The sequence below is a fragment of the Manis javanica genome, chromosome 4 (genome assembly GCF_040802235.1).
Source record: "Manis javanica isolate MJ-LG chromosome 4, MJ_LKY, whole genome shotgun sequence".
Taxonomy (NCBI): domain Eukaryota; kingdom Metazoa; phylum Chordata; class Mammalia; order Pholidota; family Manidae; genus Manis; species Manis javanica.
In genome coordinates this window covers 108,751,559-108,777,019 of record NC_133159.1, presented here as the reverse complement: position 1 = coordinate 108,777,019, position 25,461 = coordinate 108,751,559, and the positions used below count along the sequence as shown (strand labels likewise).

The 25,461-nt window shown below is 38.4% G+C and overlaps 1 protein-coding gene across 8 annotated transcripts in view; it reads right to left on the bottom strand.

Moving 5' to 3' along the window:
* GABPB2 (GA binding protein transcription factor subunit beta 2) overlaps window positions 1-25,461 on the bottom strand; it is a 47,491-nt gene that overhangs the window by 16,690 nt on the left and 5,340 nt on the right. For 7 of the 8 annotated variants that reach the window (XM_037003313.2, XM_073234611.1, XM_037003311.2 and 4 more), the window contains exons 4-6: window positions 24,828-25,022; window positions 22,778-22,913; window positions 13,163-13,279 (exon numbers count right to left, since the gene is read on the bottom strand). In XM_037003313.2, coding sequence (XP_036859208.1) covers window positions 13,163-13,279; window positions 22,778-22,913; window positions 24,828-25,022 — 448 coding nt within the window. The remainder of the gene's footprint in view (window positions 1-13,162; window positions 13,280-22,777; window positions 22,914-24,827; window positions 25,023-25,461) is intronic. The other variant, XM_037003315.2, reaches the window with a different exon arrangement.

The following is a 25,461-nucleotide window of genomic DNA, read 5'->3' as shown; positions in this document are numbered from 1 at the left end:
AACAGATGGATCTAACACACATCTACAGAACTTTACACTGAAAAGCAGCAGAATACACATTCTTCTCAAGTGCACATGGAACATTTTCAAGAATAGATCATATACTAGGCCACAAAAAGAGCCTTGGTAAATTAAAAAAGATTGAAATTATACCATCCAGCTTCTCAGATCACAAAGGTATGAAACTAGAAATAAATTATGCAAAGACAAAATGAAACATCCCACAAACACATGGAGGCTTCACAACCTGCTCCTAAATAACTAATGGATCAATGACCAAATAAAAACAGAGATCAAGCAATATATGGAGACAAATGACAACAATAATTCAAAACTGCAAAAACCTGTGGGATGCAGCAAAGGCTGTGCTAAGAGGAAAGTATATTGTAATACAGGCCTACCTCAGGAAAGAAGAACAATCCCATATGAGTGGTCTAAACTCACAATTACCGAAACTAGAAAAAGAAGAATGAATGAGGCCCAAATTTAGAGAAGGAGGGAAATAATAAAGTTTAAAGCAGAAATAAATAAAATTGAGAAGAATAAAACAATAGAAAGAATCAATGAAAGCAAGAGCTGGTTCTTCAAGAAAATAAACAAAATAGATAAACTCCTAGCCAGACTTATCAAGAAAAAAAGAGATCTACTCATGTAAACAGAATTAGAAATGGAAAAGGAAAAATCACTACAGACACCACAGAAATACATAGAATTGTTAGAAAATACTATGAAAAATTATACGGTAACAAACTGGATAACCTAGAACAACCAGACAACTTCCTAGACAACCTTCCAAGGCTGACCCAGGAACAAACAGAAAATCTGAACAGACCAATTACCAGCAATTGAACTGGTAATCAAAAACCTACCTAAGAACAAAACCTCTGGACCAGATGACTTCACCACTGAATTTTATCAAACATTTAGTGAAGACCTAATACCCATCCTCCTTAAAGTTTTCCAAAGAGTAGAAGAAGAGGGAATACTTCTAAACTCATTCTATGAGGCCAGCATCACTCTAATTCCAAAACAAGGCAAAGACACCACAAAAAAAGAAATTACAGACCAATATCCCTGATGAACATAGATGCAAAAATACTCAACAAAATATTAGCAAACCAAATTCAAAAATACATCAAAAGATCCTCCATCATGTTCAAGCAGGATTTATTCCAGGGTTGCAAGGATGGTACAACATTCTAAAATCCATCAACATCGTCCACCACATCAACAAAAAGGACAAAAACCACATGCTCATCTCCATAGATGCTGAAAAAGCATTTGAATAAAAATTCAACATCCATTCATGATAAAAACTCTGAAGAAAATGTGTACAGAGGGCAAGTACCTCAACATAACGAAGGCCATAGATGACAAACTCACAGTCAACATTATACTTAACAGCAAGAAGCTGAAAGCTTTTCCTTTAAGATCGGAAACAAGACAAGGATGCCCACTCTCTCCACTTCTATTCAACATAGTTCTGGAGGTCCTAGCCACAGCAATCAAACAACAAAAAGAAATAAAAGGCATCCAGATTGGCAAGGAAGAAGTTAAACTGTCCCTGTTTGCAGATGACAAGATATTGTACATAAAAAACTCTAAAGAATCCACTCCCAAATACTAGATCTAATATCTAAATTCAGCAAAGTAGCAGGATACAAAATTAATACACAGAAATCTGTGGCATTCCTACACACTAACAACAAACTAGCAGAGAGAGAAATAAGGAAAACAATTCCATTCACAGTTGCATCAAAAAGAATAAAACACCTAGGAATAAACCTAACTAAGGAAGTTTTAGACCTATACTCTGAAAACTACAAGACACTTATGACAGAAATTAAAGAAGATACCAATAAATGGAAACACAACCTGTGCTCATGGATAGGAAGAATTAATATTGTCAAAATGGCCATCCTGCCTAAGGCAATCTACAGATTCAATGCAATTTCTATCAAAATACCAACAGCATTCTTCAACAAACTAGAGAAAATTGTTCTAAAATTCATATGGAACCACAAAAGACCCCAAATAGCCACAGCAATCCTGAGATGGAAGAATAAAGTAGGGGGGGGGGATTATGCTCCCCAACTTCAAGCTCTACTACAAAGTCACAGTAATCAAGACAATTTGGTACTGGCACAAGAACAGACCCATAGACCAATGGAACAGACTACAGAGCCTGATATAAACCCATATGGTCAATTAATATATGATAAAGGAGCCATGGACATAGAATGAGGAAATGACAGTCTCTTCAACAACTGATGTTGGCAAAAGTGAACAGCTATATGCAAGAGAATGAAACTGGATTATTGTTTAACCCCATACAGAAAAGTAAACTCAAAATGGATCAAATACCTGAATGTAATTCATGAAACCATAAAACTCTTAGAAGACAACATAGGCAAAAATCTCCTGAATATAAGCATGAGCAACTTCTTCCTGAACGTATCTCCTCGAGCAAGTGAAACAAAAGCAAAAACGAACTCATGGAATACATCAAACTTAAAAGTTTCTGTACAGCAAAGGACACCATCAACAGAACAAAAAGGCATCCTACAGTATGGGAGAATATATTTGTAAATGACATATCCAACAAGGGGTTAACATCCAAAATATGTAAAGAACTTACACGTCTCAACACCCAAAAAGCAAATAACGTTAGTAACAAATGGGCAATGGGCAGAGGATATAAAAAGACAGTTCTCTAAAGAAGAAATTCAGATGGCCAATGGACACATGAAAAGATGCCCCATATCACTAATTATCAGGGAAATGCAAATTAAAACCACAATGAGGTATCACCTCACACCACTAAGGATGGTCAGCATCAAAAAGACTAAAAACAACAAATGCTGGTGAGGGTGCAGAGAAAGGGGAATGCTGGTGGGAATGTAAGCTAATTCAACCACTGTGGAAAGCAATGTGGAGGTTCCTCAAAAAACTAAAAATAGAAATGTCACTTCACCTGGGAATCCCACTCCTTGGAATTTACCCAAAGAATACAACTTCTCAGATTCAAAAAGACATACACACCCCTATGTTCACTGCAGCACTTTTTACAATAGCCAAGATATGGAAGCAACCTAAGTGTCCATCAGTAGATGAATGGATAAAGGAGGTGTGGTACATACACACAATGGAATATATTCAGCCATAAGAAAGAAACAAATCCTACCATTTGCAACAACACGGATGGAGCTGAAGGACATTATGCTCAGTTGAATAAGACAGGTGGAGAAAGACAAGTGCCAAATGATTTCCCTCATTTGTGGAGTATAACAACGAAGCAAAACTGAAGGAACAAAATAGCAGCAGAATCACAGATTACAGGAAGGGACTAGTGGTTACCAAAGGGGAGGGGTGTGGGAGGGCGGGTTGGGAGAAAGGGATTGAGGGGTATTACGTTTAGTACACATGGTGTGGGGTATCACAGGGACAACAGTGTAGCACAAAGAAGCCGAATTGTGAATCTGTGGCATCTTACTACACAGATGGACAGTGACTGCATAGGGGTATGGGTGGGGACTTGATAATATAGGTAAATGTAGTAACCACATTGTTTTTTCATGTGAAACCTTCCTAAGAGTATATGTCAATAATACCTTGATAAAAAATTTTTAAAAATATATGACAACTGAAAGGAGCTTGACAGATAACCTAATCTAACCGTGATGTCAGAGATGAGGAAACTGAGACCTGGAGAAGTTAAATGGTTTATCCAAGATCAAAGAGCAAATCAAAATAACAAGCACAAATTTAATATATCCCTTTCTCTCTGTCATGCTTTCTCTGTTCCATACATCCAAGATCTTTATGATTGCTGCCAGTCAGAAAAATAGGATTGGAAGAATGTTCTCACCACCCAAATGTCAATGGGAGAAAGAAATCTGAACAATCTGCTTTCCTTTATGATAGAGCAGACCACTAGAGGGTTGCAGAAGGGTTACAGAAAGATTCCTAGACCAGTGAAAACAAAAGTAAGCCAACATGAAGTACATGAGATATGACAATTAGAGAGGTAGCAGTCCTATGTATAATACTTTAATGCAAGATATCTAGGCTGCTATTTTGAATCATTCTATCATAGTGTCAGTCAAAACACAACAGAGTATTTCCAAAAAATCCGTTAAGGATGGCGGCGTGAGTAGAGCAGTGGAAATCTCCTCCCAAAAACACATAGAGCTATGAAAATATAACAAAGAAAAATCTTCCTAAAATAGAGACCACAGGACACAGGACAACATCCAGACCACATCCACACCTGCAAGAACCCAGCGCCTTGCAAAGGGGGTAAGATACAAGCCCCGGCCCGGCGGGACCCGAGCGCCCCTCCCCCCGGCTCCTGGTGGGTGGAGAGAAACCGGAGCGGTTTTTTTTTTTTTTTTTTTGGCGAGCGCTTTTTGGAAGCCTTACAGGGACGGGCCCCCATTGCTGGGGAGGCAGGGTGGCGGGACCGGTGAGCAGGTGCCTGGGAACGGCGCCGGAGGACAAAGAATATCCCGCGTTTCTCCCTGCGGGACCGGCAGGGGGGTGCCTGAGACCGGTGCCTGAGGACGGAGGAGGTCGCGCGTTTTTCCCCTTTTTTTTCTCTCTTTTGGCGAGCGCTTTTTGGAAGCCTTGAAGGGACGGGGACCCCAGTGCTAGGGAGGCAGGGTGGCGGGACTGGTGAGCGGGTGCCTGGGACCGGCGCCTGAGGACAAAGAATATCCCACGTTTTTCCGTGTGGGATCGGTGGACGGGTGCCTGAGACCAGCACTTGAGGACAGAGGAAATCGCGCGTTTTTCCCCCTTTTTTTTTTTCTCTTTTCTGCGAGTGCTTTTTGGAAGCCTAAAAGGGACAGGGACCCCGGTGCTAGGGAGGCAGGGCGGCGGGACTGGTGAACGGGTGCCTGGGACCGGCGCCTGAGGACAAAGAATATCCCGCGTTTTTCCCTGTGGGAACGGTGGGTGGGTGCCTGAGACCGGCACCTGAGGACAGAAGAAATCACACGTTTTTCCCCTTTTTTTCTCTCTTTTTGGCGAGTGCTTTTTGGAAGCCTTGAAGGGACAGGGACCCCGGTGCTAGGTAGGCAGGGCGGCGGGACTGGTGAGCGGGTGCCTGGGACCAGTGCCTGAGGACAAAGAATATCCAGCGTTCCTTCCCTGCGGGACTGGTGGGTGGATGCTTTTTGGAAGCCTTGAAAGGACAGGGACCCTGGTGCTAGGGAGACAGGGCAGCAGGACCAGTGAGCGGGTGCCTGGGACCGGCACCTGAGGAAAAAAAAAAAAAAAAATTGCTTGTTTTTTCCTTTTTTTTTTTTTTTCTTTCTTTCTTTCTTTCTGTTCCCTCTCTCATTGTTGCTGTTGTTGTTTTGGTTTGGAGAGTGCTTTTTGGAAGTCTTAAAGGGGCAGGACATGTCACTTAGACCAGAGGCAGGGAATCTGGGGATCTCTGGGCACTCTAACCCCCTGGGCAGCAGGGAGCACAGAGGCCCCTTACGGAGATAAATAGCCTCCTGGCTGCTCCCCCTCCAACGGGGCTCCACCATTTTGGAGGAGCAGCCCCAGCCAGGCCAAGCCCACAGCAACAGCGGAGATAAACCCCAAAGCAACTGGGCAGGAAGCAGAAGCCCTGTCTGCGCACAGCTGCCCAGCACAAGCAACTAGAGGTCGCTATTCTCCCAGGAAAAGGCTACAAACCAACAAGAAGGGAAGCTCTTCCAGCGGTCACTTGTACCAGCTCTGCAAACGATCTCTATCACCATGAAAAGGCAAAACTACAGGCAGACAAAGATCACAGAGACAACACCTGAGAAGGAGACAAACCTAACTAGTCCTCCTGAAAAAGAATACAAAATAAAAATCATGAACATGCTGACAGAGATGCAGAGAAAAATGCAAGAGCAATGGGATGAGATGCAGAGAAAAATGCAGGAGCAGTGGGATGAGATGCAGAGAAAAATGCAAGAGCAGTGGGATGAAGTCCGGAAGGAGATCACAGATGTCAGGAAAGAGATCACAGAAGTGAAACAATCCCTGGAAGGATTTATAAGCAGAATGGATAAGATGCAAGAGGCCATTGAAGGAATAGAAGCCAGAGAACAGGAACGTATAGAAGCTGACATAGAGAGAGATAAAAGGATCTCCAGGAATGAAACAACACTAAGAGAAATATGTGACCAATACAAAAGGAATAATATTCGTATTATAGGGATACCAGAAGAGGAAGAAAGAGGAAAAGGGATAGAAAGTGTCTTTGAAGAAATAATTGCTGAAAACTTCCCCAAACTGGGGGAGGAAATAATCGAAGAGACCATGGAATTACACAGAACCCCCAACAGAAAGGATCCAAGGAGGACAACACCAAGACACATAGTAATTAAAATGGCAAGGATCAAGGACAAGGAAAGAGTTTTAAAGGCAGCTAGAGAGAAAAAGGTCACCTATAAAGGAAAACCCATCAGGCTAACATCAGACTTCTCAACAGAAACCCTACAGGCCAGAAGAGAATGGCATGATATACTTAATGCAATGAAACAGAAGGGCCGTGAACCAAGGATACTGTATCCAGCACGACTATCATTTAAATATGATGGTGGGATCAAACAATTCCCAGACAAGCAAAAGCTGAGGGAATTTGCTTCCCACAAACCACCTCTACAGGGCATCCTACAGGGACTGCTCTAGATGGGAGCACCCCTAAAAAGAGCACAGAACAAAACACACAACATATGAAGAATGGAGGAGGAGGAATAAGAAGGGAGAAAAGAATCTCCAGACAGTGTATATAACAGCTCAATAAGCGAGCTAAGTTAGGCAGTAAGATACTAAAGAAGCTAACCTTGAACCTTTGGTAACCACGAATCTAAAGCCTGCAATGGCAATAAGTACATATCTCTCAATAGTCACCCTAAATGTAAATGGACTTAATGCACCAATCAAAAGACATAGAGTAATAGAATGGATAAAAAAGCAAGACCCATCTATATGCTGCTTACAAGAAACTCACCTTAAACCCAAAGATAAGCATAGACTAAAAGTCAAGGGATGGAAAAACATATTTCAGGCAAACAACAGTGAGAAGAAAGCAGGGGTTGCAGTACTAATATCAGACAAAATAGACTTCAAAACAAAGAAAGTAACAAGAGATAAAGAAGGCCACTACATAATGATAAAGGGCTCAGTCCAACAAGAGGATATAACCATTCTAAATATATATGCACCCAATACAGGAGCACCAGCATATGTGAAGCAAATACTAACAGAACTAAAGAGGGAAATAGACTGCAATGCATTCATTGTAGGAGACTTCAACACACCACTCACCCCAAAGGAAAGATCCACCTGGCAGAAAATAAGTAAAGACACACAGGCACTGAACAACACACTAGAACAGATGGACCTAATAGACATCTATAGAACTCTACATCCAAAAGCAACAGGATATACATTCTTCTCAAGTGCACATGGAACATTCTCCAGAATAGACCACATACTAGCTCACAAAAAGAGCCTCAGTAAATTCCAAAATACTGAAATTCTACCAACCAATTTTTCAGACCACAAAGGTATGAAAGTAGAAATAAATTCTACAAAGAAAACAAAAAGGCTCACAAACACATGGAGGCTTAACAACATGCTACTAAATAATCAATGGATCAATGAACAAATCAAAATAGAGATCAAGGAATATATAGAAACAAATGACAACAACAACACTAAGCCCCAACTTCTGTGGGATGCAGCGAAAGCAGTCTTAAGAAGAAAGTATATAGCAATCCAGGCACACTTGAAGAAGGAAGAACAATCCCAAATGAATAGTCTAACATCACAATTATTAAAACTGGAAAAAGAAGAACAAATGAGGCCTAAAGTCAGCAGAAGGAGGGACATAATAAAGATCAGAGAAGAAATAAACAAAATTGAGAAGAATAAAACAATAGCAAAAATCAACGAAACCAAGAGCTGGTTCTTTGAGAAAATAAGCAAAATAGATAAGCCTCTAGCCCAACTTATTAAGAGAAAAAGAGAGTCAACACAAATCAACATAATCAGAAATGAGAATGGAAAAATCACGACAGACTCCACAGAAATACAAAGAATTATTAAAGACTACTATGAAAACCTATATGCCAACAAGCTGGAAAACCTAGAAGAAATGGACAACTTCCTAGAAAAATACAACCTCCCAAGACTGACCAAGGAAGAAACACAAAAGTTAAACAAACCAATTACAAGCAAAGAAATTGAAACAGTAATCAAAAAACTACCCAAGAACAAAACCCCGGGGCCGGACGGATTTACCTCGGAATTTTATCAGACACACAGAGAAGACATAATACCCATTCTCCTTAAAGTGTTCCACAAAATAGAAGAAGAGGGAATACTCCCAAACTCATTCTATGAAGCCAACATCACCCTAATACCAAAACCAGGCAAAGACCCCACCAAAAAAGAAAATTACAGACCAATATCCCTGATGAATGTAGATGCAAAAATACTCAATAAAATATTAGCAAACAGAATTCAACAGTATATCAAAAGGATCATACACCATGACCAAGTGGGGTTCATCCCAGGGATGCAAGGATGGTACAACATTCGAAAATCCATCAACATCATCCACCACATCAACAAAAATAAAGACAAAAACCACATGATCATCTCCATAGATGCTGAAAAAGCATTTGACAAAATTCAACACCCATTCATGATAAAAACTCTCAGCAAAATGGGAATAGAGGGCAAGTACCTCAACATAATAAAGGCCATATATGATAAACCCACAGCCAGCATTATACTGAACAGCGAGAAGCTGAAAGCATTTCCACTGAGATCGGGAACTAGACAGGGATGCCCACTCTCCCCACTGTTATTTAACATAGTACTGGAGGTCCTAGCCATGGCAATAAGACAAAACAAAGAAATACAAGGAATCCAGATTGGTAAAGAGGAAGTTAAACTGTCACTATTTGCAGATGATATGATACTATACATAAAAAACCCTAAAGACTCCACTCCAAAACTACTAGAACTGATATCGGAATACAGCAAAGTTGCAGGATACAAAATTAACACACAGAAATCTGTAGCTTTCCTATACACTAACAACGAATCAATAGAAAGAGAAATCAGGAAAACAATTTCATTCACCATTGCATCAAAAAGAATAAAATACCTAGGAATAAACCTAACGAAAGAAGTGAAAGACTTATACTCTGAAAACTACAAGTCACTCTTAAGAGAAATTAAAGGGGACACTAATAAATGGAAACTCATCCCATGCTCATGGCTAGGAAGAATTAATATCGTCAAAATGGCCATCCTGCCCAAAGCAATATAGAGATTTGATGCAATCCCTCTCAAATTACCAGCAACATTCTTCAATGAATTGGAACAAATAATTCAAAAATTTATATGGAAACACCAAAGACCCCGAATAGCCAAAGCAATCCTGAAAAAGAAGAATAAAGTAGGGGGGATCTCACTCCCCAACTTCAAGCTCTACTACAAAGCCATAGTAATCAAGACAATTTGGTACTGGCACAAGAACAGAGCCACAGACCAGTGGAACAGATTAGAGACCCCAGAAATTAACCCAAACATATATGGTCAATTAATATTTGATAAAGGAGCCATGGACATACAATGGCAAAATGACAGTCTCTTCAACAGATGGTGCTGGCAAAACTGGACAGCTACATGTAGGAGAATGAAACTGGACCATTGTCTAACCCCATATACAAAGGTAAACTCAAAATGGATCAAAGACCTGAATGTAAGTCATGAAACCATTAAACTCTTGGAAAAAAACATAGGCAAAAACCTCTTAGACATAAACATGAGTGATCTCTTCTTGAACATATCTCCCCGGGCAAGGAAAACAACAGCAAAAATGAGCAAGTGGGACTACATTAAGCTGAAAAGCTTCTGTACAGCGAAAGACACCATCAATAGAACAAAAAGGAACCCTACAGTATGGGAGAATATATTTGAAAATGACAGATCCGATAAAGGCTTGACGTCCAGAATATATAAAGAGCTCACACACCTCAACAAACAAAAAACAAATAACCCAATTAAAAAATGGGCAGAGGAACTGAACAGACAGTTCTCCAAAAAAGAAATACAGATGGCCAAGAGACACATGAAAAGATGCTCCACATCGCTAATTACCAGAGAAATGCAAATTAAAACTACAATGAGGTATCACCTCACACCAGTAAGGATAGCTGCCATCCAAAAGACAAACAACAACAAATGTTGGCGAGGCTGTGGAGAAAGGGGAACCCTCCTACACTGCTGGTGGGAATGTAAATTAGTTCAACCATTGTGGAAAGCAGTATGGAGGTGCATCAAAATGCTCAAAACAGACCTACCATTTGACCCAGGAATTCCACTCCTAGGAATTTACCCTAAGAACGCAGCAATCAAGTTTGAGAAAGACAGATGCACTCCTATGTTTATCGCAGCACTATTTACAATAGCCAAGAATTGGAAGCAACCTAAATGTCCATCGGTAGATGAATGGATAAAGAAGATGTGGTACATATACACAATGGAATACTACTCAGCCATAAGAAGTGGAAAAATCCAACCATTTGCAGCAACATGGATGGAGCTGGAGAGTATTATGCTCAGTGAAATAAGCCAAGTGGAGAAAGAGAAATACCAAATGATTTCACTCATCTGAGGAGTATAGGAACAAAGGAAAAACTGAAGGAACAAAACAGCAGCAGAATTACAGAACCCAAAAATGGACTAACAGGTACCAAAGGGAAAGGATCTGGGGAGGATGGGTGGGCAGGGAGGGATAAGGGGGGGGAGTAGAAGGGGGGTATTAAGATTAGCATGCATGGGGGGGAGGGAGCAAGGGGAGGGTCGGCTGCACAACACCGAGAGGACAAGTAGTGACTCTACAACATTTTGCTAAGCTGATGGACAGTAACCGTAATGTGGTTGTTAGGGGGGACCTGATATAGGGGAGAGCATAGTAAACATAGTATTCTTCATGTAAGTGTAGATTAAAAATTAAAAAAAAAAAAAAAAAGAAAGAAAGAAAGAAAAGGGGGATTACTCCTTAACAGGATAAAACTATTGGTAAATCAAAGATCAACGCATGCTTTAAATATCCTTAATGTTGATCACTTAAAGGGTGTCAGATGATCAGCTATGGAGGTACTCTTTTCTGATAATATTCCTTTCTCTTAATTAAAAAAAAAAAAAAAAAGCAGTTACTGTGTGCTGACCTCCAATGAGTTCTGCACAGTGGTATAGAGGGCATGTCAAAGTGTGGGCAAAGGGTCTGTTTGTTTCTACGCAGAAGATCAAGGCCTAGCTTGGATACCCAGAAAATGAACTAAGATACGATATGAGGAGGAGCTTCCGGCATCAGCACTCTCTGGAGAACTTGTGCTGGGGGATGATCATCAAAAAGCCTCCACAGGGATCCGGACGATGCTGCTGCGGTTGTGGCTGCATCCAGCCCACCGTCTCCTGGACTTGCCATAAGAATGAGGAGGGAGATGTCTAGGCTGGCATGTGCATACAGTGAGACAACGAATTTGACCGGATCTGTACTGTTGGAACTCAACCAGGAGTTGGGAGGGGTGCAAGTTGTAGCACTCCAAAATCTCATGACTATAGACTATCTATGGTTAAAAGAACATATGGGATGTGAACAGATCCCAGAAATGGGCTGCTTTAATTTGTCTGATAGTTCAAGTACAGTTGGACAATATCCATCATATCATAGATAAATTTTCACAAATGCCTAGGGTGTCTAAATGGTTTTCTTGGCTTCACTGGAGATGGATGGTAATTATAGATTTGCTTTGTTTATGTCACCGTATTCCTATTATGTTAATATGTGTGTGCAAATTAGTTAGTAGTTTAAAACCTATACATACTTAAGGTACTCTACAAGAAGATATGTCAAAGAAATAATCAATCCTCCCAAGTTTCCTTCATATGCTACCTCTATAGCTTTTCTTCTTCCTTCCTAATTACAACCCTTAAATAGAATTTGTGCCTCATATCGAATTTACCGAGTATCATAATTCCTCCAGGTGGTAAAGATACCTCGAGACAAGTGCTGGGCATAGAAACCACAGGGCATAAATCTGCAAAGAAGTAAAAAGCTAACCTTTGCAAACAATATGGCTTCTCTCTCACTTACCAACTTTACATTTCCCTGTATGGCCCCGGAAGATGACTGGTTAGCCAGAGACGGGTAAGATTCCTCAAGGGAGGAACAACCTAAGACAGGCACAGTCGCAGGGGGGCCATCAGGTGAGAATTTGGGGATCAACAGAGGTGAGGCTCAGAACCTCACCCCCCCTGCTTTGAGAGAAATCTTCTGCATCCGTGGATGTCCTGCTGCCCTTGTCTAGCCTGGATTAATACTTAGTCCATAGGTACACACCTGATCATCTGATCATCTACATTTGCCTTCTTACAGCACTAAACTATGTTTTCTACCTTTATCTTGCATCTACCTACCACTTCAGCATTTTATTAAAAATAAAAATAATAATAATAATAATAGGAGAAATGTGGGATCAACATATAAATCAAGTACAAAAATCAAACGAATATTCATATTTGACCTGATTGTTTATAGGTCATATTGCATGATCAAAACCGAAAGTCTCTGTGATGACTGCCCTTGTACTGTTCACCATGTAAGAATTTATTCACTATGTAAGAATTCGTTCACCATGTAAGAACTTGTTCATTATGCTTCAGAAGATTGGAGACTGATGAGAATTAGGCTTGAGATGGATTAATGATTGTACATTGAGCGTTGACCCCCCTATACTGAATTTTATTGTTGTTAACAACCATTTGATCAATAAATATGAGAGATGCCCTCTCAAAAAAAAAAATCCGTTAATATAAGACTAGACATGTCAATCTGAAGCAACTGGAGTCAGGGCAAACAAACTTGAAACTGCAAAAATATAAAGGAATAACTTAGTCGTTCTCTCATACTATTCAGGTGTCTGATTACGTCAGTGATTTTTCTTTCTGGTGTTCCATGATCCTACATCCCTTTTTCCTAGTTGTCTCTAATTCACCATAATTCTTTAATATTTCATGTGAATTAAATCTGCTGGAGGTTTTTAAACAGAAGATGAAATGGTGACCCACCCAGCAGATACCCCTTACCTACCTGTGGCTCTGTGTGAGTTGGAGAGGGGGACTGATGCCTCAGCAAGAGCTGCAAGGGTAGCCAGCACTGAGGTGGTAGAATTTGAGAAGTGTACTGCTGAGGAAGCATGAGGGGTACCTATTTCAGTAAAAAAGGCAAATGAGCTCCGGCAGAGAAAATTACTCGAGATAAACTAAAGACAGATAAAATCAAAATCTCAGTTTTTTACTCTAATGTCCTTAATCATGCTAATACAAACTGATATAAATGAATTACCATTGTATTAAAAATAAAACACTTTTAAGGTTTAAAAAGTTTTCCCTTTAAAGTGGACTGAAGTAATATGCTTAGTATAGGGCCACTACATTCCCCTCATTCGGTCCTTCTCTTAGCACTGCCAGTGTGAAGCATTAATAGCCAACAAACCACGAGTACCATCCATTCCCTAGGCTGCCTGTCAGAGCACTCCTCAGCAGCAGGTGGTGAGCATACAGAGCATGCTTCTTCCCAAGCTGAGCAGTGGTGAGGGAATAGGCCCCTCCAAGGCTGTACGCAACCATACTACCTCTATTCAACAGATAAATAAGTATGAAGAATAGGACTGCCCTTCTAGTTGCAAGGGCAGTTAAAAACCTGATGCATACTGAATGTTAAAGGGTAGTACAACTGATTAATGCTAAAAAAATAATGACCTACTTTAGTTATGTCATGATGCAATTAAAAAAAAAAACTTTGTTAAGAAAAGACCAAGAAAAGGACAGAGGCAGAAAAGGGAAGGAGGGAGGGAGAGAGAGGTGGCAGTGTTTGCTGCATGAGGTAGTAAGTCACTAGGTGGATCTGGAGCTTAAGAAAGTGGCATGGTAGGGATACATACATATTTAGGCAACAGCATATTCTGAAATCCCACTGTACTGCATCACTCAAAGTAACTGACTTCCATGTATTATAAAAATATTTGATCTAAAAAGAAAGTCTGTTAATAACCTATTTTTTTTATTTTGGTATCATTAATGTACAATCACATGAGCAACATTGTGGTTACTATATTCCCCCCATTCTCAAGTCCCCATGACATACCCCATTACAGTCACTGTCCATCAGCGTAGTAAGATGCTATAGAGTCACTACTCATCTCCTCTATGCTATACTGCCTTCCCTGTGATCCCCACTATGTTATGTGTGCTAATCGTAATGGCCCTTATTTCCCTTATTGCTCCCTTCCCACCCATCCTCCCCTGTCCCTTTCCCTTTGGTAACTGTTAGTCCCTTCTTGGATTCTGTGAATCTGCTGCTGTTTTGTTCCTTCAGTTTTTGCTTTGTTCTTATATTCCACAGATGAGTGAAATCATTTGGTATTTGTCTTTCTCCGCCTGGCTTATTTCACTGAGCATAATACCCTCTAGCTCATCCATGTTGTTGCAAATGGTAGGATTTGTTTTCTTCTTATGGCCGAATAATATTCCATTGTGTATATGTACCACATCTTCTTTATCCATTCATCTATTTATGGACACTTAGGTTGCTTTCATACCTTGGCTACTGTAAATAGTGCATATCTTTTTGAACCTGAGAAGTTGTTTTCTTTGGGTAAATTCCTAGGAGTGGAATTCCTGGGTCAAATGGTAGTTCTATTTTTAGTATTTTGAGGAACCCTCCATACTGCTTTCCACAATGGTTGAACTAGTTTACATTCCTGCCAGCAGTGGAGGGTTCCCCTTTCTCTTCATCCTCACCAGAATTTGTTGTTCCTAGTCTTTTCGATACTGACCATCCTAACAGGTGTGAGGTGATATCTCGTTGTGGTTTTTAATCTGCATTTCCAATTTTCAAATATCAAATTATTTCATTATTTGATAATTAGTGATGTGGAGCATCTTTTCATGTGCCTGTTAGCCACCTGAATTTCTTCTTTGGAGAAGTGTCTGTTCATATCCTCTGCCATTTTTTAAATAGGGTTATTTGCTTTTTGGGTGTTGAGGTGTGTGAGTTCTTTATATATTTTGGATATTAACCCCTTGTCAGATATGTCATTAACAAATATATTCTTCCATACTGTAGGATGCCTTTTTGTTCTGCCGATGGTGTCCTTTGCCATACAGAAGCTTTTTAGCATGATGTAGTCCCATTTGTTCATTTTTTATTTTGTTTCCCTTGCCTGAGGAGATGCTTCCAGGAAAAGTTGCTCATGTTTATATTCAAGAGAGTTTTGCCTATGTTTTCTTCTAAGAGTTTTATGGTTTCATGACTTACATTCAGGTCTTTGATCCATTTTGAGTTTACTTTTCTGTATGGGGTTAGACAATAATCCAGATTCATTCTTTTGCATGTAGTGGTCCAGTTTTGCCAACACCAATTGTTAAAGAGGCTGTCATTTCCCCATTGTAAATCCATGGCTCTTTTATTGTATATTAATTGACCATATATGCTTGGGTTTATATCTGGGCTCTCTAGTCTGTTCCATTGGTCTATGGGTCTGTTCTTGTGCCAGTATCAAAATGTTTTGATCACTGTGGCTACCTATTCTCTTTTATCTGCATGCTATTCTTACAGCTAAGTTCCAAGAGGAAGGTACATTAGATTTGGCAATAGATATGCCTAACTTTATGAACCAGAAGTATTATTCAACAATTTTGCATAAATCTAACTTTTATAAAATGAAATGCATCCTCCTATATCTTTCATTTTAATTTCAGAGATACTTATTGTGCCAGTGAATTTTTGCCAAATCCACCTTTCTTTGCCCTGCCTTGTGATACTGAAACCAGATCCTCTAAACATTTCTTGTCAGCTGGTATGAGATAAAATTTTGTCGTACAAAAGTAGTAGTTCCTATTTTGGATATTCCTGTATTCTTTAGGGTTTGCCTCACCTCTTAGTAGCTAATCCTCTGTTACTAATAATTCTTTATAAATTATACATAAAAGTTTAGAAATTTTATATATAGATAGATGTTATATATCTATATATAATCTATATATAATCTATAATATATATAATACAATTATATACATTGCCATGTAAATTTGTCACCTTACTGGACTTCAACTGATATACTTACCTTCTTTTTAAATGTGCTCTTAAGCTTTCTCACTACTTATGATTAAAGATTCTTTCCTTTCTTCTATCAAAAGTCAGTTTTCTGTAAAATACTTAAAAATACTTAAGGAAACTCCTATTTAACACTCCTTATAACAAATGCTTTCAGAGAACAAGGAATCCTTTTTTAATATGATTAATCTAAGTAGTAATTTAACTGGTTTATAAATTTAAATTTCAGAAGATTTTCCTTAAAAAAGGTACAGTAACTTACTGGTACAGTACTCCTCATAGCTGCAAACTTCAAAGCTTCTGGATGATGACTGTGGGAGTGGGGATGAGGGTGGAAATAGTGCTGATATCCCCATCTTATTCTACTTCTCTCATAAAATATTCAGGGAACCAATAGTCTGAGTGGAATATTGCCTGACATGCAGAAAGGAGCCTATGACTAATGGCTTTTTGCACAGAAAGATTCAGCTGTAGCCTATTCCCTAATTTTCCTGCTTAGTTCATGCTTCTCTTATCACTCAGTCTATCATGCCAAATGATGACATAAGAAACAGTAAATGAAACAAACAAGGAACAAGCAAGTTTTGTACACATACATATATCCCTCATGGAGCTTAGAATATATGTGACAATAAGTCACTAGCAAGCAATAAACAAGGCTGTTATTATTTTACCACAGTTAAAAATATAGACAGACACACCACACACACACACACACACACACACACACACACACACACACACACACACGGTTGTTTTAATTAAAGCTCAGGTAGGCCAAACATCAGGTAGGCCACCCAGCAAAAGGAGAATAGATGGGTATAACTATTTAATGAGAAATGCATTATATATATTTTTAGTATATGATAGTTCTAACCTAAGGGTGCTCTTCCTTTTGATTTAAACATAATTTTTAAAAATTAGGTTTAGTATTCTGATACACACAGTTGAAAATGTAGAGACAATGCAAATAACCCCTTAAGAATTATCACAGTGAATTCTAGGAAAATGAAGTACTTTATTTTTAAATAATGTTAATTATTGCTTAATATAATAAGTGTTAATTGCTTCCTTCTATTCAATATAAGATTCAACATCAAGTGAAGTAAAATGTGTATAGATTCTTGTCTTTTTAGAAGACAAGTGGCATTATCAGTGACCACCCCTGTTACTATCCAGGATGTGGCTTAAATAAACTCTTCAGGATTTGGGGGAATGTGGTATGGTAGTAAGTTAAACAATCTCAGTGAGTTAATGAAAACTAGATCAAGAAAAACTAATTTGCCTAAGGTCATACAATTAGTTAGAGCCCAGATTAGAACCTAATTCATTGGATTCCAAAATCTGTATTTTTTAACTTTCTGTCATTAAAGTATCATTAAATACAATCTTATGTTGGTTTCAAATGTACATCACAGTGGTTCAACAGTCCCTGTGATAACTTATATTGTGATCGTAAATTATTGTGCCCTTTTATCCCCCGCTGCCGCCCCCTCCTCTTCCTTCCCCTTTGAAACCAGTGGTCACTTTTCAGTGTCTGAATTTAATGCTGTTTTGTTCCTTCTGATTTGCTTTGTTTTTATATTCCACAAATAAGTGAAATCATGGTATTTGTCTTTCTACACGTGGCTTATTTCAGTGAACATAATACTCTCTAGATCCATCTATGTTGCACATGGCAGGATTTTTCTTTTTATGGCTGACCAAAACCGGTACTTTTTTTTAACTTAAGATATCATTGATATAAAATCTTAAAAAATTTTTTTATATTAAAGTATTATTGACATACACTCTTATGAAGGTTTCACATGAAAAAACAATGTAGTCACTACATTTACTCATATTATCAAGTCCCCACCCATACCCCAATGCAGGCACTGTCCATCAGTGTAGTAAGATGCCACAGATTCACTGTTTGCCTTCTCTATGCTACACAGTTTTCCCCGTGAGCCCCCACACTATGTGTACTAAACATAATAGCCCTCAATCCCCTTCTCCCTTCCTCCCAACCCGCCCTCCCACAACCCTCCCCTTTGGTAACCACTAGTCCCTTCTTGGAGTCTCTGAGTCTGCTGTTATTTTGCTCTTTCAGTTTTGCTTCGTTGTTATACTCCAAAATGAGGGAAATCATCTGGCACTTGTCTTTCTCCACCTGGCTTATTTCACTGAGCATAATATCCTCTAGCTCCATACATGTTGTTGCAAATGGTAGGATTTATTTCTTTCTTATGGCTGAATAGTATTTTATTGTGTGTATGTACCACCTCTTCTTTATCCGTTCATCTACTGATGGACACTTAGGTTGCTTCCATATCTTGGCTATTGTAAATAGTGCTGCAGTGAACATAGGGGTGCATATGTCTTTTTGAGTCCGAGAAGTTGTATTCTTTGGGTAAATTCCAAGGAGTGGGACTCCCGGGTGAAATTGTATTTCTATTTTTAGTTTTTTGAGGAACCTCCATATTGCTTTCCACAATGGTTGAACTAACTTACATTCCCACCAGCAGTGTAGGAGGGTTCCCCTTTCTCCACATCCTCACCAGCATTTGTTGTTCTTAGTCTTTTTGATGCTGGCCATTCTTACTGGTGTGAGGTGATACCTTATTGTGGTTTTAATTTGCATTTCTCTGATGATTAGTGATGTGGAGCATCTTTTCATGTGTCTGTTGGCCATCTGAATTTCTTCTTTGCAGAACTGTCTCTTCGTATCCTCTGCCCATCTTTTAATTGGGTTATTTGCTTTTTGGGTGTTGAGGTGTGAGTTCTTCATATATTTTGGATGTTAACCCCTTGCTGGATATGTCATTGACAAATATATTCTCCCATACTGTAGGATGTCTTTTTGTTCCGTTGATGGTGTCCTTTGCTGTACAGAAACTTTTTAGTTTGATGTAGTCCCATGAGTTCATTTTTGCTTTTGTTTCCCTCGCTCGAGGAGATGCGTTCAGGAAGAAGTTGTTTATGCTTATATTCAGGAGATTTTTTGCCTATGTTGTCCTCTAAGAGTTTTATGGTTTCATGACTTACATTTAGGTCTTTGATTCATTTTGAGTTTACTTTTGTGTATGGGGATAGACAATAATTCAGTTTCATTCTCTTGCATGTAGCTATCCAGTTTTGCCAACATCAGTTGTTGAAGAGGCTGTCATTTCCCCATTGTATGTCCATAGCTCCTTTATTGTATATTAATTGACCATATATGCTTGGGTTTGTATCAGGGCTCTCTAGTTTGTTCCACTGGTCTATGGTTCTGTTCTTGTGCCAGTACCAAATTGTCTTGATTACTGTGGCTTTGTAGTAGTGCTTGAAGTTGGGGAGCATAATCCCCCCAGCTTTATTCTTCCTTCCATTGATATACAATCTTATGAAGGTTTCGTATGAGCAACATTGTGGTTTCAACATTCACCCATATTATCAAGTTTCCCCCCACCCCACTGCAGTCACTGTCCATCAGTGTAGTAAATGCTAGTCATTACTTGTCTTCTCCATGCTGTATTGCCTTCCCCATCACCTACCTATACTGTGGGTGCTAATTATAATGCCCCTTAATCCTCTTCTCCCTTCCTCCCCATCCATCCTCCCCAGCCCGTTTCCTTTGGTAACTGCCAGTCCCTTCTTGGAGTCTTTGAGTCTGCTGCTGTTTTGTTCCCTGTTTTGCTTTGTTGTTATACTCCACAAATGAGGGATATCATTTGGTACTTGGCCTTCTCCACCTGGTTTATTTCACTAAGCCTAATACCCTCTAGCTCCATCCATGTTGCTGCAAATGGTAGGACTTGTTCTCTTTTTATGGCTGAATAATATTCCATTGTGTACATGTACCACCTCTTTTCTATCCATTCATCTACTGATGGACACTTAAGGTTGCTCCCATACCTGGGCTACTGTAAATAGTGCTGTGATAGAGGGGTGCATATGTCTTTTTGAACCAGGGATCTTGTTTTCTTTGGGTAAATTCCTAGGAGTGGAATTTCTGGGTCAAATGGTATTTGTATTTTTAGTTTTTTGAGGAACCTCCATATTGCTTTCCACAATGGTTGAACTAATTTACATTCCCATCAACAGTGTAAGAGTCTTCCCCGTTCTCTTCATCCTCACCAGCATTTGTTGTTTGTCTTTTGAATGTTGGCCATCTTAACTGGTGTGAGGTCATATCTCATTGTAGTTTTAATTTGCATTTCTCTGATGATTAGCGATGTGGAGTACCTTTTCATGTGCCTGCTAGCCATCTGAGTTTGTTCTTAGGAGAAGTGTCTGTTGAGATCCTCTGTGCATTTTTTAATTGGGTTATTTGTTTTTTGGGTGTTGAGACATGTGAGCTCTCTATGTATTCTGGATGTTAACCCCTTCTCAGATAAGTCATTTATGATTATATGCTTCTATACTGTAGGATGCCTTTTTGTTCTGCTAATGGTGTCCTTTGCTGTACAGAAGCTTTTTATGTATGGGGATAGACAATAATCCAGTTTCATTCTCTTGCATGTAGCTGTCCAGTTTTGCCAACACCAGTTTTTAGTTTGATGTAGTCCCACTTGCTCATTTTTGCTTTTGCAATACCTGTACTCTTTATGAACCAATATAAAGCTCTTTATATTTCACATCAGAGAGCATTTAGTGATTCTACAGAAAATGAAATTCACCTTCATAAATTTGTTTTGCCCTGATTAATGTTTAAATTAGTCTGCCTTCCCAAATCACTACAGTTTGACAGTGCCACTGATGATGACTGGTATCTTTAGTCACACATGGAAAATTGAAAGCAAACTTTGTAATCTGAATTTGGTATAAAAAATATCAACTTAAATGATAATACTAGGACACTTTCAGTTAATTCTTAAAATATTACTGGATGAAAAAAAAATTACTGGATGATGGGAAGTAAGAAGGATGCCCACCATTCAGGAAAATTCTTTAACCCAGTTGAATAACATGAAATGAATTTGTCTTATGAGTTTTCTCCTTTCTTTTATTTGCACTCATTAAAAATGAGGTAGGCCAATCCCCTAAAGGTAGATAGCTAGGTAGAACTGTTTCACAAGTAAGATGACATTGGAGAGATCAGCTCTATTATGTGATGGTTTGGCAATTTCAATTTGTAGTTGTCAACATGCAGATGTAAGAAAGAAGAGGTGGTTTGCCAAAAGCACATGAAGAGCGTGATACAGGAACCAAGCTGAGTCAGCCTAGAGGAACCAAGGCTAAGAGTCCCTCTTCTAAATATCTTCAGCCTATCATTTTAGTTCAGAATATGGAGATTCCAACCCTAGCTCTTTATACTTTGTGAACAGTAACTGTATTGGCATCTAAAGCCTTTGGATTATAAAAGCACTTGCTCTAATTAGTGTAACCTGAACCACACAAATACAAAAAGCTGTAAATGTTCTGATTACATGTTACATATATTTAATCTAAATTTTTTTGAATCATCAGCTGAAGTCAAAGTTTAGTGATTTTAAAAAGTTGATTGCCTATAAAATGAAGGTCACTACTGCCCCCTTATGGGCAAGACAGACTCAACTTCCACTGAGAACTTGTATTTTAATTTAATCCTATTATTGAAGCCCTGCTATAAAATGGACACTGAAATATAAAATCTCAAATTCTCACAACAACCTCATAAAACAGGTATTATTATGTCTCAATTTTATAGATACGTAAAGGCGGCTTAGAGAAGTCAGTAGTTTTCACACAGTCAACCATCTAGTCAATTTAATAAATCAGTATTTATTAAATTGACACAACATGTTTCTATGTTGTGTATATGCTGTTTCTATCTTACCATGCTACCTCTCAATAATAACACCTCATTAAAGATCTTCCTTTGATATTATGTAAACTTTAATAACTACAGTTTGTACAGTTGCTTATTTTTAAAGGAAAGTCAGAAATAGAAAAAAAAAAAGTCAGTTGGAATACTTATTTAAATGAAGACACAAGTTCCCTCATTGTAAAACAAGTATTTATAAGGAGATGCTGAAAATAAGCTCAGTTTGTTCCTTTTTAGGTAGATTATTTTTATTAAAAACATACAGGTCTCACCTGAAACCAATATAGGATTGTAAATCAACGATACTTCAATTAAAAAAAATACAGGTCTCAAAAGATCAATACCAAGTGTTTGTCTCCATTTTGCTGTTATATGTGTTCTCAAAAATAAACTGAGATTCTGATACTTTATTCAAATAATCACACATACCTCTTTTATAAAAGCACTCTAACAATGACTTACATTTATTCAGCTTTATTACTGCTTTAGACTATGAATATTTAACTATTTTTCATAGCAATACCATAGTGAAGCGCCCTTATATTTTCATTTTGGGGTCAGGCATAACCTTTCAAGAAATTCATCTTTAGAATCTTTTCCTTTTAACACAGTAAACACTCATGGATAATCCCTACATATAATCTTCCCATTCCCAAGAACAAATAAATGCATTAGCTCTAAAGTCTCTTATAAATCTTTTATTTTGGGAATATTTTAATAAAGGAGTAGATACCAGGTAGGGTCTCTATTGATCTCTTAGGAAAACAGGGGGTTCTGTTCATTTTAAGTCTAAAATAAATGCCACCTTATCAGAATATTACCTGAGGTTGTTTTGGTGTTGGCTGAAGAAACAAGGCTAGCAAGGTTGACAACTTCAGATGTGAAGATGAATGGGGGGGTCACAGTCACAGGGTTGGCTCTCTTGGGATTAGCATGCACCTGGTTCTGCATTGCTTCCTACAAAACAAGGCAGGACATTTCAAAGTCAGATCACTTATTAGCTTTGGTTACACAGTTAGTGACCAGCACATACCTCACCCCACCGACAATGCACCGCTCTATCAAGCAGAACTAGTTCCAGTACACAATGTCCCAGGGAGTTCAGAGTTCTCATCAAAACTACTGTTTTTTTCAGACCAGGGAACAGAGATGTTAGATTGCTTTTCCAAGCTTATTTCTACATTAGAAAAAAAATGTATTACTTGCAAAAACTTCTAGACAATTCATTTAACTTCTCTGTTTTAACTTGAAACATGTTTTAATTTGAAAATGAGAGGAGTGGCCTAAAAAGTAATTTCTAGCACTAATATTCCATGATCAGTTATCTACACACCAATATGTAGCAGGAGATCCCTACAGAGAATCTACAGAGAATAATAATCTCCAGAGTTTTATCCAGAGTTTTACTTGTTCCATTATGCTATTGAAGAAGTTCCTAAGAGAATATATAACAAGCAAATACATGAGAACCACATTTTAAACTCGTTTCATATGCTGCACCTCTGCTTCCAAAGATATTTGTACAATTTCTGTATAAAGATGCTTATCTCTGTTTTATTTTTTAACTTCCACAAGCAGTTTTCTACAAACATGATCACTAAAAAGGTCCAATTATGAAAGGGCCCTGAGAAGTTGAAGAGGATAAGCAGTTTATAGGGAACCATCTGTCAGGAAAAACCAACCAACCAACCACTGAAAATGCAGCAGAAATGGCTATTTTTTATATATAATTGGATTTGACTAAGAGCTTCAGTTGAAACAGATTATCCATTTTCTGGTTACTGTTTAATTCCTTCCTGAATTGGCCCCATCTTGTTTCTTCTTCATATTCTTCCTTAATTAAAGCCCTCATTGGCTCTTGCCTAGCCTAATGAAAGTCACTATATGGTTTTTTAGCACTGTCTTCTCTCCCCAGTCTGTATACCATGCTCCAAATTATCATCTTTTTTTAAAAAAAATCATACCAATCCTCTGTTTAAAAGCACCTATTAGATTCCCATTGCCCCCCAAATAGTTCAAACTCCTTTGCAGGTCATGTAACATCCCTACATTCAGAACCCAGCCTCTCAAGTCTCAGCTCCTGAAACTCCATTTCTCTTGCTGAATCTTTAGGCACAGAACTATTTCTTTCCTGAACATTCCATGTCCTTTCACACTTCAGTCTTCTCTTTTTCTAGAATATCATTTTCTCACTTTGTCCACCTTTCTTCCAAAATTCAGTTCAGATTCCAAATATACCTCCTAATACTTGCCTTAAGTATCATTAATACTCTTTCTGTGCTCCTGTAACACTTGCTAGATATCTGCTTATCACTGTAGTATTGAAATGCTTTGTTTCTAGTCTTTACCTCCATGGCACTGTAAACTCTCCAAAAGCAGGGCCATGTCCTATTAATTTTTGTATCCCTCATCCTGTTATTCCCTGACATACAAGTGCTGGCTTAAAAAATTAATGGATGAAATCATCACAGCTAGTTTTTAATTCTGAGATGGCTTCCTTATGACTCATGCTCTACAGTTATACATACTGTCTCACATCAGCTCATATACATTCAGAAAACATAAAGAGGCTTTAAATATAGTTTTGAGACAAGTTTAATTAGAAAGGGATATACTCATGAAGAAAAAAATCATTCTAAAGCCAAATAAATCTTGCTTTTGTAGTGGCCACAATACTGCTTCAATCATCATGAATAACTCAGGGTTTTATAGAATGGTATTAAAAAAAAAAGACACTAATGACACTGAGTCATAAGATTTAGACTTATGAGAAGTACTATTTTGATAAGATAATTTAGCTTTGACTCAGCACCTAGAAAAAATCCTTAACTTCAACTGAAGTATGCTCTGGGGGTATATAAAGAGCCAGACCTGAAGGATGACCAGAATCTCAGCATTGTTTTTCTCCAGGGCTATGTCAAAGGCAGATTTATCAAACTTGCTGAAAGCATGGACATCAGCTCCACATTTGATAAGTAGCTCTACAACATCTCGATGGTGGTGCTCTGTGGCCCAATGCAGAGCTGTCATCTTCAGCATGTCCTTGGCATTCACATCTGCACCATTCTGTTATAGAAAAGTAATTTTTTCAGACACTGGTTACACCAGCACAGGTGCAAGATCTCATCACCAAATAAAGAGGAATTCCATGGAGACTACACATATTCAAATTTAGAACACATTTAAGAAATATCAAAGGGAAAACACTCCTCAAACTTTCCTAAATGCAGAAAGACATAATGCTTTCAATGAGTGGGTCTTCAAAAGACATCACTTGGAAATTATAACAGATGGGAGTGGAAGAGGAAAAGAACAGATTTTGTTGCATTTATTAACAGAGCTGAGTGCCTGAAAAAAATCAGCATAAGTGCAGAGAACACTTGCAGAAAGGGAATGAAGAAAAATCAATAAAGTCTGTTTAGCCTTTAAAAGATTAGAAAACAAAATCCTCATAGCCATTATAACTTGTGAAAGAGATGCAAATCAATGCTATAAACTGTCCTAA